The sequence below is a fragment of the Miscanthus floridulus genome, chromosome 9 (genome assembly GCF_019320115.1).
Source record: "Miscanthus floridulus cultivar M001 chromosome 9, ASM1932011v1, whole genome shotgun sequence".
Classification (NCBI taxonomy): Eukaryota; Viridiplantae; Streptophyta; class Magnoliopsida; order Poales; family Poaceae; genus Miscanthus; species Miscanthus floridulus.
Window position 1 is genome coordinate 42,623,295 of NC_089588.1, and position 16,053 is coordinate 42,639,347.

The window sequence follows — 16,053 nt, forward strand, 5'->3', positions numbered from 1 at the left end:
AAAATTTACTCTCTAAATCGTCATTTGAGTAAAATCGCTTTCTATATCTTTGTACCCTCCAATACCTTTTCTATATCTTGTGCGCACTCCAGAGGGCCATCCATGCTCCCGATCTTTGGCTAGCGAGAAATCAAAATAGTGGATTCCTATATTTGCATGTTCAATTAAAGAGACTGTTAGAGGGTATTTTTTCACTAAAATCTCTATTTCTATAAATTGGAAATGATATAATAAAGAGTCTTTAGGAGTTGCTAACCCTGCACAAGTAGCTAGTTTCTCACTATAACATTTGGTGTTTTCTATTTGAAAACAATTTCACAAGTAGTATTGTTGATTTATTGGATTATACTTGTCCTATGTCCATGCGCTTTCGGTGCATCTATCTGCAGAAACTCTCTATAGCAATCATCGACCAATTTTTTTGGCTTAAATCTATTGATTTCTCCATCTACTTTTATAATCTGAATTAAATCTAAACGACCTAGATTATAATAACCCATAAATAGATTATAATAGTCCTGTTTATAATCTGAGTTATAATTATCCAAATATAATATAATCAATCATGCCGTATGTTATGCTCAAATTCTATTAAGAAGTCGTTCGCACAGGCCATCCTACCCAGATTGGCCGGCTATGGCTCATCTCTGTTGTAGTGTTGTGTGTCTTCTCCCATACGCAGACAAGCACAACTTTGGTTTCAACTTCCTGGCGTGGCATCGCATGGCCAAGTTGCCCGCCGGCCACCACCACTCGTCACACGGACACGGAGGGAGAGTTGGTGAAAGGAAAGTGGTTATGGAGGAAAGTGGAAAGAAACTTCGTGTCGTTCCCAGTGCTCACACGCAGAAATAGAATCCCAATGATTTGTGCCACCATCTGTGAGCAATTATCCTCGGAATTGGCATCTCCACACCACTGCGCATGCTAGCTAGCTAGCAACCCACATAGATGTCACTTAGTGACGGGAAACAAAGCTGTGCTGTGGACAAGCACAACTTTGGTTTGCGCGTTAGTGAGAATGAAGGGACCAGATAGTTAATTACTACTAGAACTAGATGACGACGGGGCATGGCCAGGACTCAGGACTCGAGAGCTCGGTTCGTGCTTTACTTATTATTAGTCTTCAACCAGTTGAAATTGTTTTTACTTCCTGGCGTGGCATCGATTGGCCAAGTTGCCCGCCGGCCACCACCACTCACATGGCTTACGGACAAAGGTGGCCCAGCCAAAAAAGAAAAACGGAGGGAGAGTTGGTGAAAGGAAAGTGGTTACGGAGGAAAGTGGAAGGAAACTTGGTGTCGTTCCCAGTGCTCACGCGCAGAAATAGAATCCCAATGATTTGTGCCACCATATATCCTCGGTGGCATCTCCACACCACCGCGCATGCTAGCTAGCTAGCAACCCACATAGAGCGAGTGCTTTCGAGTTGAGACGGCTGAAATGGCCGCGAGCGCCGCCACGCACTAGGACAGAGAAGCTACGGCTCACGATGTCACTTAGTGACGGGAAACAAAGCTGTGCTGTGGACAATACTAGTGACGGGTGCACAACCGTCTCAGATAAGTACATAAAAGAGACGGAAACCGTCTATGATATGTAACAAATAGCGACGACTCCTAAGGCACTACCCGTCTCTGATAAGTACATAAGAGTGACGGTTAATAACCACAAACCGTCTGTCATATGTAACAAATAGCGAAGGCTCCAAGGCACTACCCATCTGTCATAAGAATAATACAGACGGTTGCCGATTTTTCACAATTAGTGACGGTACCGAACACAAATGTCTCTGGTCTGCTTAGTCTACTGACGGATATTGCTCAAGCACCGTCTCTGATATTGCTGAAACAGAGACATTAGCGTTAATGGAGCCCGTCTCAATTTTGATACAGTACGTTCAGGCGCGGCTGCAATATGCTTGCATTAGAGACAGGTTTCTTGTAGAACGTGTCTCTAACGATGCTTATCACAGACGTGTTAGAATGCAAATACATGTCTCTTTATATGCTCATCACAGGATGGTCATGAATTTCTCATCAGTAAAGTAGTTATAATTGTGCACAGATAAATAAACATACTGGCTAATTAAGTAACCAACTGCAACACATGTCTCACAAGATTAATGTTTACAAACCCGCATAAGTCCAAAGTAAATTTCCCTTCTCATTCATGCCTTCAGAGTCGCGACATCAGGAATGAGGCAATAGTTTCTCGGATTCCCAATAGTTTCCCCTTCTCATTCATGTCGTCCATATGGCTGTCCTGCACGTCTCGATCGTTAACGCCTCCCTCACCATGCTTGTTCCAACATCGATAGTCATCCATGAAACCACGAATGATCAGGTGTGCATGGACCGTACATGAGCTGGAGTATTTCTTGTTATTCCTACAATGTTTGCATGGACACCACATAGCAGTAGTTGCAGTGAGTCGACATATCCACCTCTGCTGTTGTAATGAATGACTTGAGACCCTGCAAATACTGATCACAGATACGGTTCTTCAGATACATCCACGTACGGTCATCCATCTACAACAAAATTAAATGTTCAATATATATACAAACCTGTGTCAGTATGCATACATATATATCTATGTGCATCTCACAATTAATCAATCATTTGATTATATTATTAACTATACAAGTAGTTAATTATTGCTAGAAACCTGAATAAGTACGTTGAAGATCGTCGACCGAGAGAGATCAGGTGTGTGTGTGTGTCTATATATATATATAGCAGCAAAATCTTAATTAGGATATTAGACCTACCAAAGAAGGGGAACAATATAATATCGATTTGCAAGAGAGCCAAGGCATGCGCAGCTAGCAGAGATTGAGTAGGGGTATAGCTATAAGCTCGATCGATCGACGGCCGGTGCGGGCGACCCCATAGCCGGCTGCCGGCGGGAGACCTAGCAAGCTAGCTAGCTAATTCCACGCGCTGCCGCCGGCACCCCATGCGCCAAAACGATAGCACACTACACATATCCAGAGGCTAGCTAGGTCGATAGGGGATCCATCTAATAGCTAGAGCGTCAACTAATTGGACGGACACACCCGAGCGGCAATAGGCCAGAGTAATAGTGCTCGCGAGACAGGACACAATAAGCTGGCCGGCCGTGTTATAGCTTTAGATCGATATCTAGCAAGGAGAAAGCCATCTTTGATACGACACTGATGGGGTGTAATATGCGCGCGTCACTGCTACAGTTAGCACACAGACGGGGATATTCCACACGTCATTGATATTTTATTGAAAATAGACGGGCTACAATCAAAACCGTCTCTGAATTTCTAGCCGTCTTTGATATGTATTTTAGAGCAGACTGGTAACAAAAGATCCGTGTCTCTGGATAATAAACCGTCTCTGATATATTTTATAGAACAGACGGGCCTATCTTTGATATATTAGAGACGGCTTATAGTAAGATGCGTCTCGGATATTATGTCATCAGAGATTATATTGGTTGTGCGGCTGTGGACTAATATTTCAGAGACAATTCTTTATGTCACCTGTCAGTACTACTTTAGTGACGGTGTCTGACTTACCGTCTCTGATTGACGTGTCTCCTTTGTTGCTTTCTGGTGCAGTGACGGGCGTGATGGGCTCCGTGATCGGCAAGCTGGCCGCCTTGCTCGGCGAGAAGTACCAGCTCACCAGAGACGTGGAGCGCGGGATCTGCTTCCTGAAAGACGAGCTGAGCACCATGGACGCCATGCTGCAGAGGCTCGCAGACAAGGACGACGACCAGATCGATCCACTCGCCAAAGACCGGAGGAACAAGGTGCGTGAGCTATCCTACGATATCGGGGTTTGCTTGGTCTTCAACCAGTTGAATATTGTTTTTACTTCCTAGCATGACATCGCAAGTTGCACGCCGGCCACCTTGGCGACATGGACAGACACCCTTGCCATTCAACGGCAGTCGCCAAGTACCTTCGTTTTTACAATCTTTTCTAGCTTGGGTGTGGTACTTGCTTGTTTAGCTCACTAGAGTAGAGTTAGTTGTTTAGTGAAGTAGATTGTTTTAGTTGCTTAGCTTGTTTAGCTCTCTAGTATAGCTAGTAGCTGTCGAGTGGTGTTGCGATTTAGATTAGAAACCTGTTGCTACTAGAGTTAATATTGTGTAGGGCAGTGCTTGGGTGAACCAGAGCTAGAGCAAATAGTGGCTATTAGGGTCATTTGTTGTACTAATCAATTTGCTCTAGTCTTGTGATCTTGTAGAAATTTTTATAGGCTATTCATCATCCTCTAGCAATCTAGATCCTTTCACTAGTTTAGTCTAGGACCAGTGCTATGGGAGATGATTTTTCATAGGATTTCGAGGGCCCTAGGTACATTGTGTGAGGTGGTGGGTGGGGGGGGGGAGATGGCTCTAGGCATGATCCTAGTCTTATTTGTCATGACGCATGCTACTACGGTTTAGGTGCAGTCTGGTGTTAGTCAGCTGGATCGAAGAGCGGTGGTCACCTAGACATGGGCGTGCATTATTGATGGACGACATGCGGGTATATGTGTACACACTCTTCAAGTTAAAACTTTATTTATAGCTATGATCTGAGTCATGACAATTCCTGTAGACTATTGCAACCTTATGGTTTCTCTCATACTTTGCTTTTCTTCCCCGAATATACACTTGCTAGAGGTCACTGAGACGAGGGTCATATGGAGGTTGCCTCATTGCTTAGACAATGTCCAAGGTTGTGGTAAGATAGGTAACATTTATGATGAGCACTACTAAATAAAAGATTTTGCGAGACAGTGCCGAAGGATTAATGGAGCCGGGCATAATAGAGTGCCTCCTCCGTTAATATTTGCCCAACCCTAGGGACAAGTGATCACGTCCTTTAATGGTCTATTAACACCTCCATTAATTGATTAACCGGGGTGGATGTTGTTAGGTAGTCACCTTGGTAAATAGACCGTTAACGGAAGCAGATGTTATACGACAACTGCCTCCGTTGCTAGGCGATTAACGGAGGCAGGCTGTCTAAGGCACCCGCCTCCATCAGTCTTTAACAGAGACGGGCTCTTACATTGTTTCCTATGACTCGTGACATGATTTATTTCTAAATCCATAGCAAAAACTACGCGAGAAAGAGTCGCACATTGCCATAAAAAACGACAGGCACTACTCAGGGTCTGCTGATAAAAGAGCAGCACATGACAGTCTCCTACTGGTAAAAAAATGCGCAAAACAGTATATTGCCATAGAATTGAACGCCAATATGAATATTTTTTTTTATCAAATACTACATCGTTTCAGCAAGATCAAATAGAATAAATTGTACTCAAACATTAGTTTGGAATTGTATTTTTAAAGTCTACTTGTTGTAACCAATAAGACATAAAAAGTCCAATATATTCCAGGTGGGTGTAAACCAAAGACAACCTGTTGTAACCAAGAGCCCATCCGGAACTGACCAAAAAAAAGGCACGGTGTGCATGTCGAGAAATTAATTCCTTGAGCTCGATGGTCATGGTCACGGAAACCTCTAAGGGCACTCCCAATGCAGAAACCACTATAGTTTCTATGGATATTAATTGTACTGCCACTTAAGTGTTTTGCTGATGTGGCAAGGTAGCTATTGAAGAGAGAGAACAAAAATCATAGAAACTGGGTCTAAGTTAGAAACCATGTCTACACGAGAACCAAGACATGAAGGAATGTGATTGGTAGAGAATGAAGAGAGAGTGTATGTGATTGGATAAAAAGTTGTTCTGTAGAAACTATCCATTGGAACTATGGTTTCTATATATATAGTGTCTATGAAAATTAATAGGTATAGAAACTATACGTAGTTTCTAGCATTGGGACTGCCCTAAGATAACTCGGCGATGATGACCCGCCTCTCAAGTCTTCCTCCATTAGTAAAAACAAAATAGTACTACTCCCTCCGTCCCAAAATAACTATCGTCATTGGTGTACGTGCCGTAAGTTTGACTCGATTTATAGAAAATGAGTGCAACATTTGTATCTCTAAATAAATTTATTAAAAAACTAGATTCACAGATCTTTTCAATGATACTAATTATGTACCATAAATATTAATATTTTTAAATATATATTTAGTCAAAGTTGTTTCTTGGAAAGTCGGAGAAGTTGGCTAAGGTTCATTTTCAGCATTGGCTAAGGTTCATTTTCAGCGTTCAAGACGCGATGACAGACCCGGCTCTCAAGTCTTCCTCCATTATAAAAAATAGTACTACGTAGGAGTAGTTGGTTAAGGTTCCTTTTCAGCATTCAAGTCTCTTTCTGTGGGCTAGCTGGGTTGAGGACAAGCCGGAGTACGCGAGTATTTATCAAAGGTTCCAATTCGTCTCCACTGTTAATAGAAATCCTACAACTGGTGGATTGATGAGAGATTAATCATCCACATTTACAAAGCTAAATATGAAAGGTTCAGATTTTTTTTTTGAGGGAATGCCATTCGACGTGCTTTATTGATTCCTAAGAATAGTCATGGTTCATATATTATTTAATTACAAGGTGAAACCTTTGTGAAATACTTCTTCCATCCACCGAAGAATGTAATTATAGGATCCGTGCCGGTCAAAATAGCTCACGTCTGACAAAATTTATAGTAAATAGTATTAGCATTTATGTCTCTAAATAAATTTCTTATAAAAAATGCATTCTATAACTAATCTAATGGTATTTAATTTGTATCATGAATGTTAATAATCTTTTGTATAATTTTAGTCAAAGTTCAAAGTGGTTGTTTCATCGAAAAATAAGAATTACATTTTTTGTGGATGGAGGACGACCAAGTTACGTCCTGGTCATCAACCCAATTAAACTGAGTTTTTTCTAATCTTTATACGAGATATTTGTGGCACTCATTTTTTTCATAGGTACCACTGCCGAGAAATACTATCGTTAAGTCAATTGAACAGAGTATTTGACGCATTCAAGGGCTGTTTGGTTGGAGTCCTAGCAGGCAAAGGCCTCCCAGGCAACAGATTATCCTGGCTCCAGGGGTCTAAAATGGGACGTCTGGGAAGCCTCTCTGGTCCCGGCAGTATATTTTTCAACCACCAACTAAACATGCCCTCAAGCATTGGCATTGGCTTATTCAACTGCGTGTAGTCATTATCAAAACAACAGAAAATGAATAGCAACTTGTCAATGCCTATATTTCTGATATCTTCATCGGTGAGCCGTTGGATCGCAATGTTAAATCTATAAAGAAAAATTGTAGTCATCATATATTTATACATATTTATTAAACTTAAGATTCTTTCGATGGAGGGAGTACGACAACATATTGGTTGAGAGTTGAGACAAGCTGACGGGTGAAGGCACCCTTACCTATAGTTCGAAACCAGGCCCGATGCAAATCCAACGGAAAGGCATCCAATGTCCAGAACTAAAGGGAAAAAAACTTGAGAACTCCAAAGTCCAAAATGACCTGAGGGTGCCCTCAACGGTGGTCGAAGTCGCTAGCATGTGTCAGACTTTGTCCAATGAGGAAGAAAGAGAATTGAAAAAGGAAATAGACTAGCGAGGTGCAAAACGATAGTCTCGCACATTTATCAATGAACATTGTGTCTTTGGTTCGTCTCGTGATACGTAGATTTACTCTTAAATTTATCTTTTTAGTGTCTCTCACTGCCACATGAGCTTACAATTTAGGATTGCTGTTGAAGACGCCCTAAGGACGTCTCCAACGGTATGAGCTAGCACTAGTTCTAAGCTACTAAATATGGCGGAGAGATAGACTGCCCTGAACATTGTGTTTTTAGAGAGGAACACATCGTGAAGTGTGTGATACTATCTCTCAAATCCATGTTAGTTTCTTGTCTTTTGTACTATTTATTGATTAAAAAATTCATGAGTTAGTTCTAAGCTAGACTTTTGAAGACGCTCGGGTGTGGACTCGCCGTGGCGATGACTAATAACCTGCCTCTCAAGTCTTCCTACAACTGCAAATACTTCCGGAGTTAATTAGGATTCCTTTCAGCATTGGAGACTCGCTTTCTATGGGCATGACTTATGTACGTATCTATGCGTTAGTTAGACTAGTAAATGCGTGTTAGATGAGGCAGGACCAAGAAGGTGTAGTACTCGTTTTCTTTGATGCGACGTGGACCATGTATTTTTGAAGAAATTTGTTTCCAACAATTTCTATGAAGTTTTTCATATTTAGAGTGGTAATAATAATATAAAACAACATAGGCTTTTTGTGGCTAAACTCATTAAGATGTACAAGATGAGATGTTTAAATAAGATATGAATAGTGGAACACCATCTGAGGGAGGCGGTGGATTCGGTTCATTAAGGCCGATCCTATAAATAATAGCTATCTGCTAATAGTTATCTTTTTTTATCCAAACAGGTGCAACTAATAAAATAGCTAATTGTTAGCTCGATCTCTAGATAATAACTATCTCACTAAGCTTTTTGTGGCTAAACTCATTAAGATGTACAAGATGAGATGTTTAAATAAGATATGAATAGTGGAACACCATCTGAGGGAGGCGGTGGATTCGGTTCATTAAGGCCGATCCTATAAATAATAGCTATCTGCTAATAGTTATCTTTTTTTATTCAAACAAGTGCAACTAATAAAATAGCTAATTGTTAGCTCGATCTCTAGATAATAACTATCTCACTACTTGGACTAAATTAGATAATAGCAGCTAATTAATAGTTACTCATTCCATACAGGTAATTCAGGTCGTTTTGGACAAGACTTGGTCAAATATTGGGAATATAAATCATGAATAACTTTTAATTTGTTAAGTTTGGCAATATGAAAACCATATGAATAGATTTGCCTTGAAAAATACTTTCATAAAAATAGACATATATCACTTTTGAATAAATATTTTTATAAAAATAAGAAGCCAAAGTTATGCTTTGGAGACCGTGTGCCTGTTCAAAATGACTTTTTTTAGCAACCTAAAGGGAGTATCTTAGTAGTATTTTTCATTAGTTGTACATCCAAACACCTTCCAGCTAATAGGTAGCCGATAGTTAGCTAATTAATATTAGATATGAGTTATTAGCCAGCTAACTATTAGCGGATAATGGATCAAACATGACATAAAACTGACTTGGGCATCTACTCAACATTTCACAAGAAAAGCCTATTCATACCATGGAGATGCGTGTTGTGGCTGGAATCTTCGATCCAAAGGTCCCTTCACAGCGGACCAAAACATTGATTGAAACGATTGATGCGCAAAAACAAAATAATAATCGTAGGCAATAAATGGCATTCATTCTTTTGTCACTATTACATGGCGTCCTATTTAAGATGGTGTTTGAATCATGGGTCTAAGGACTAAAGTTTAGCCCCTAAACTTTAGATCTGTTGGACTATTTAGATCTATGGGTAAAACTTTAGTCCTTTAATATACAATGACTGATTTATCCTCATTTAATTATTCATACATATCCATGTGTGCGAGCGACAAGAGGTATGGGATGTCCAGCGTCCATTCCGATGGAGTTTAGCCCAATTTAGGGCCTCTTTGAGAGCAAAAGATTTTAACCTAGTTTTTAGCTATTTGCCACTTTTAGCCCCCTTTTTTAGATCCCCATGGCAAAACTGTCATGGGATCAAACAGGGCTAAACGAAATAGGGGCACATAGGCAAACTATATAGTAGTAATAATTTTAACACCTCACAAGGCATATTTGGGGGCAGGTGTGTCATTAGCCCACCTGACGCCAATCACCACTGTCATCATCGGGTATGCCCCAAGCACAGTACCGCTGGATGCGGGATCACTCACCACTGTCATTATTTGTGCCACCATCTCCGACACCACCGCGCATGGTAGCCAGCAACCCACATAGAGCGAGTGCTTCCGAGTTGAGAAGATGGCTGAAATGGTCGCTTATTATACACCATACCAAAATTATTTATGTGGCATATTTGATTACAATAGTAGGTAGCTATTTATTATTGAGAGACTAGTTTATAAAGCTAGTGACATGAATCTATATATGCATTGAGGGTGGCTATTTTCTTCGTCCACCAAAACTTATAAAGGGATGTAACATTTTTTTAAACAGTGTAACGAAACATATCACTGAGATCGGCCAAAAAATGGGCTCCCTTTCACAAATTCAAAAGCATTCTTTAAATTAATCTTCTCGAGAACTGAAGCCGTCGTGTGGACTGTCAGCGACAACGTGCCTTGGAGTGGTTCTCACGAATCTAGAGGAGAATTATATATTTAACGAATGGGACGCGTTGTTGTTTGCCGCACTTTAACCTGAGGACTGAATCACCTATCCTCTCTCATGCCACCCCACAAGCTAGCTAGCATTTCACTCAGCCAGTAGTCGCGAGTCAAGATGGCCGAAATGATCTCGAGCGCCGCCACGGGTGTGTTGGGCTCCGTCATCGACAAGCTGGCCGCCATGCTCACCGACAAGTACAACCTCGCCAGAGACGTCAAGGAAGGGATCCGGTCCCTGCAAGACGAGCTGCGCACCATGGAAGCCATGCTGCTGAGGCTTGAAGACAAGGACGACGACCATATCGATCCACTCGCCAAAGACTGGAGGAGCAAGGTGCGTGAGCTGTCCTACGATATTGAGGATTGCATCGACCGTTTTGTGCTCAATCACAGCCATGGAGATGGAGGTTCCACGGCCAACTTCGTGCACAAGGCCATTCAAATGGTGAAAACGTTGTTCAAGGATAGAGGAATAGCAGAGGAGATCCGACGACTCAAGAGGCTCGTGAGCGAGCAGAACGAGCGGGGGAAACGCTACTACGACATCAATCAGTGTCTCCTCGCCTCTTCATCTCAGCCAGTGCTCTTGGATCCTCGAGCACCTTCACTCTTTCAGGAGGCCAGGGATCTTGTTGGAATCGATGCTCCTCGTGAGGAGATCATCAGCTTATTGAGATGTGAAGACAAGGAGCACAAGGTGGTGTCCATCTATGGGATAGGTGGACAGGGGAAGACCACTCTCGCCATGGAGGTGTACCACGAAATCACTGAAGCTGCTTTTGATAGGCGGGCTTTTGTGTCTGTATCACAAACTCCAGATATGAAGAAACTTCTTAGAGATATATTGTCTCAAATAAGCAAGAGCCATTTTGACCAGTCACAGATGTTAGAGACAGTTGAGCAGCTCATCCGCACAGTGAAAGAATGCTTAAAGGACAAGAGGTAATCAATATTATTTCTTTTTCTAATTGTTAACCAGTTCATCTAGCTAGAATAATGTCGTGCAATATTTGTTCATCAAATGAGCTCACCTAATTATTAGGCCATTCATGAAATTTTCTGGGAATTTTAAAAAATGATTCATTTTTTCCTGGCCTAATGAACTTGACAGCATAAAATTACCTCAGATACTTCAATGGCTCAGCATATCTATCAAATGTCATCATTAAAGATGTTGCAACAATGAACAAACTCAAGTCAACTGTGCATCATTTTGGTAAAAATTTTACTTTACACCATCTAATCCATACTCAGTAAAATTACTTCTTGGAAAATATGACCAGAATTCTAAATATCCATAAATATCTCATTTTGGAACTCAGCTTTTGAACTGAATGCGTCATGTCTTTTGAGTGGGTCTCTAGGTGTTCTTGCGGTACTTACCATTTTGGAGGTTTTAACATATTTTTTAAAAGATGGTAGTTTACAGACTGTATTTCTCATGTGTAATAATTACTGATAAAAAAGTGTGCCACTACGATCCATCTTACATTTCTCCGACATCTTTAACTTCACTGGAATACGCTTCAATTCATGGTTTGCCTTACATAATTAATAACGTGATTCCACAACCAATGTATGCAGGTACTTCATCTGGATTGATGATATCTGGAGTGTATCAGCATGGGAGCTTGTACGATCTGCCTTACCTGTCAATGACAATGGAAGCAGAATTATTACTACAACACGCATTGAAGCAGTAGCCAAATCTTGTAGTATTGGTATTGCTGCACAAATGTATCAAGCAAAGCCCCTTAGTCATGAGGACTCCCAAAGATTATTCTTTAAGAGGCTATTTTTGTCCGGTGATGATTGCCACCCAGATTTGAGGAAAGTATCCGATGATATTTTAAAGAAATGTTGTGGCTTACCACTAGCCATAATCAGTATAGCTGGTTTATTAGCAAACAGAAGGAAAGTAGTGGAAGTCTGGGTCAATGTATTGAGGTCTATTGCTGCTGCAGTTGACAAAGATTCTCCCATTGATAAGATGAAAAGAATTCTGCTGCTGAGTTACTTTGACCTTCCTCACCATATAAAGAGTTGTTTGCTATATCTAAGTGTGTTTCCAGAGGATTCTTTGATTGATTGCCAACAGTTGATATTGTTATGGGTAGCCGAAGGACTGATTCCTGGACAGGACAGGGAAAGTATGGAGCAGCTAGGGAGAAGTTACTTGAATGAGCTCATCAATAGAAGTTTGGTGCAGCCAACCAAGGTTGGGGAACACGGCGCAACAGTGAAACAGTGCAGAGTTCATGATGTCATACTTGAGTTCATTGTATCAAAGGCCGTGGAGGACAACTTTGTTACTATATGGAATGGTAATGGTTTTTCTAAAAATTCTTCTTCAAACAAGATTCGCCGTCTATCCATCCAAAAAGATATTTCTTCCCGGGCGGAAGAGACTGCCAAGATGATAAAAAATGGAGCTCAGATCCGATCCATCAATATCTTTGGCTCAAATTCAGTTCTGGTTAATAAGCATGCCACAGAGTTCTTAAACAGCCAAGTCTTGCGAATGCTGAATATAGAAGGTGAGGTTGGTGAATGCTCTCTTGGAAATGTCAAAAGTTTAGGTCAGTTGAAGTTCTTGAGGATAGACAACAAATTTAAGGCCAGCAAGCTTCCAGAAGATATAGAAAAGCTGCAACGTCTAGAGACTCTAAATGTGAGATGGCAATTTCTTGAAAAGCTACCAGCAAGTATTATCCAGTTGCAGAAGCTAGTGCGTCTTCTTGTCCATGAGTTGGTGCGCCTACCCGATGGAATCGGAAGTCTGCAGGCGTTGGAAGAGCTATCAAGTATCAATTTGGGTATCCAATCTGTAAAGTTTATCCAAGGACTCGGTGATCTGACCAATCTGAAATTACTTAAAATTGATTGGCCATGCTCTACTGAATTACGTGATATGAAGGATCACAAGGAAGCATGTATCTCAATGCTCTCCAGGCTGTTCAGGCACCTGCGAGAACTACATGTGTGGCAGAGTTATCCTAATGCCACATGTTCATTCATGGTTCCGTGTGTCCCTACTCCACCACCACTTCGAAAGCTTGTTGGTCTTGATATACATAACTTAAATAGGGTGGGCCCTCAAATTAGCTCGCTAGTCAACCTGACCCGCCTCCACATTTTTGTCCGTGGTGAAGCAGGCAAGGAAGGAATAAATATCCTAGCAAGTTTACCCATGCTGCTCTCTCTTACTGTTGTCTTACCCAATGGTGAAGAGGGAGATTCAGGCATCGTCTACCCATGGAACGCAATCAACCCACAAGGATTTCAGCGTTTGCTCAAGTTTCATTTGCACTATTATTGGTGGGACGCGGCATTGGAGTTTGAGCCGGGAGCCATGCCAAAGCTTGAAAGGCTCAAACTGCACCTGATGGCACGGTTCCAGTTCAAGTTTGGGGAAGGTGGCCTCGTCCTTGGGCTGCAGAACCTGGCAGGGCTCAAACATCTGGCTATAGATATTAACTACAGCACTGCTGTTGCAGACGAAGTGGAGGCTTTGGAGGATGACATCAGGGGCGCAGCAGCCGTCCATCCCAACCGTCCCATACTCCAGATCCAAAGAATTCATCAAGATTGGATGGCTCAGGGGTGCAGCAGGCGTCCATCCGACCATGCCATAGTAGAAGCCTAATGAAGATCATTGTGAGTACATGATGTGGAGAATAAGTATGACCACCAATTATCATATGTTTTTCCATTTTTAGGTATGTACAGAGTATGTAGGAATTGAACAAGGCAAATTCGACCTCTCGGATGGCAGGCGGCACCGCTGGTTGATAGCTATCTCAGTCTTTCAGAGAGCTTAAACTGGTGGTTCCAATTGCTATGTGGCTTTTAGTTCTGACAATGCCTAGATAGGTTTGCTTGCGTAGTTTTGTCTAGTACGACACTTCATTTTATTTTAGAAATTCTAGTCTTCTTTTTTATGCATTGAGTTCATCCGTCACATGGTTCATTATTGTATTTGTTTCCAAACTAAGATCGATCAGTATTTGTAACGTAACTCCAAAATTTTTTGTGTCATGTGGAGCATTATTTTAAGCTTGAGTAGAATACATTAGTGACTCTTCTGTTAATTATTAGTGACATGTGTTACGGTGCTTGAGGGCAAACTATGGTTCCTCCCCGTCGGGTTCATAAACCCGGGGTCCCTAATGGGCCTACTTCCCAGCAAAAGCTTGGCCCAGCAAACGACGTTGCGAACGATGCGCGACTCCTGGGCCGGCCCAGATACCTCCGACAGGCTGGAAGAAGCAACTCGGTCTTCAACCGGAAGGCCGGGCCAAGGAAGAGACGAGGCTCGCTTCTGACTCTGACCCGCCTCTCCGACCGGAGAGACGACGCTCGCCTCTCCGGCTCTGACCCACCTCTCCGGCCGAGAGACTACGCTCACCTCTCCGACTCCGACCCGCCTCTTCGACTGGAGAGACGACGAACCTCTTCTTACGGCTTCCGACTCCGACCCGCCGCAGTCGGAGCCGACTGGGAACAAACCGACCGGGGATGCCCGCCCGGTGAGGACCCGAGAAGTCAGGCGGAGCAGATAAGGCATGACGCTCAAGTCAAACCGCAATACCGAGGACCGTACCCTGCACACCTGTAGGACGGTACTGTCAGGACATGTCAGAAGGGTGCTCTACAACTTTCCAGGCATGTCAGAACCCAAACAGTGTTGTGGGCGCCGTCGTTTGCCCTACAGTGTTGTGGGCGCCGTCATTTGCCATACCTGGTGAACACAGTAAAACCACCCACATGCATGTGACATAAAACAATGTTGTGGGCACCGACGAACCATCTTGTACCCGACGGCGTGGGCAACAAAACTTGGTAGCTCACACTCTATCTCTCTCTCACTTGTAAGGCCATCCCCTTCATCTATAAAAGGGGATGTGCTCTCTCCCAACAGGGACAATCGATTTGAACAACAGACGGATCACTTAGATTCACTCCCTGCTAGCTTTAGACACTCTAAAGCTACACAGAGCATATGCTCGAACACTCAGTGCACATAGGAGCTCCCGTCACTCTCGGCCCTTTAGACCAGAGTCCGACCAGACCTCTTGCACCCCATCTTACTCCCATTCGTTTGTAACCCCACTGCAAACATTGAGCACCTGGGCTCAGGAATAAACTCATTGACCGACTCAAACTGGACATAGGGCACGTTGCCTGAACCAGTATAAACCCTGTGTCATTGAGTGCTAGGCCACATCCGATCACAACATATGGCAAAACGACAAATATTTACTAGTTGGTCACTTTTCGCATGGACGCTCCCCTTTGATCATTAATGAACCGTTGAGACTAACTAGAAGTGCTTTAATGTTAAGAAGGGCAGCTTAGTAATTGTGCTGGTGCTTCATTAGTTCATTCACGTAACATCTTTGATGCCACCGATTATAAGAAAAAACAGATCGAGAGATGGGTGCCGCTGCAATCCTTCAGCACTACCAACGGCTCCCACAACGTCTTTGATCTGGCATGCCGAGGGCGACTGGTGATCTCCCATCTCTTGTGCACTTGGAACTGCTATTACTTATCCGTGTCTCCTAGAGCCGCCGATCACTGCTGCTGCAGACATCCAATGGGAAGACAAAAAAGGTTTGAGACTTCGTAGTTCAGTCGCCTAAAATCTGAGTTTGTTTCAGGCGACGCTCTGTCCGTTGGATGGTCTTGAAGATTCCTGCGCCTGGTTAGTTTCATATTGGGTCCAATGTTTCTTATTGGGTCTTGGCACTGGAGACCGCACCCGCTAACACCGCACTTGAGCCTGGCCACCGCCCTCCTCGAGTGCTCGACCACCCGCTACTCTCTGGCTTTCCCTCCCACTCTCCCA

The 16,053-nt window shown here is 42.7% G+C and overlaps 1 protein-coding gene across 1 annotated transcript; it reads left to right on the forward strand.

Annotated features, from left to right (window-relative positions):
• The first annotated feature begins 10,250 nt into the window (after positions 1-10,250).
• Positions 10,251-14,229, forward strand: LOC136481821 (disease resistance protein RGA5-like). Its single transcript, XM_066479107.1, has 2 exons — positions 10,251-11,144; positions 11,787-14,229. The coding sequence occupies exons 1-2, from the start codon at positions 10,318-10,320 to the stop codon at positions 13,846-13,848; spliced, it is 2,889 nt and encodes a 962-aa protein (XP_066335204.1). The 5' UTR covers positions 10,251-10,317; the 3' UTR covers positions 13,849-14,229.
• The last annotated feature ends 1,824 nt before the right edge of the window (positions 14,230-16,053 follow it).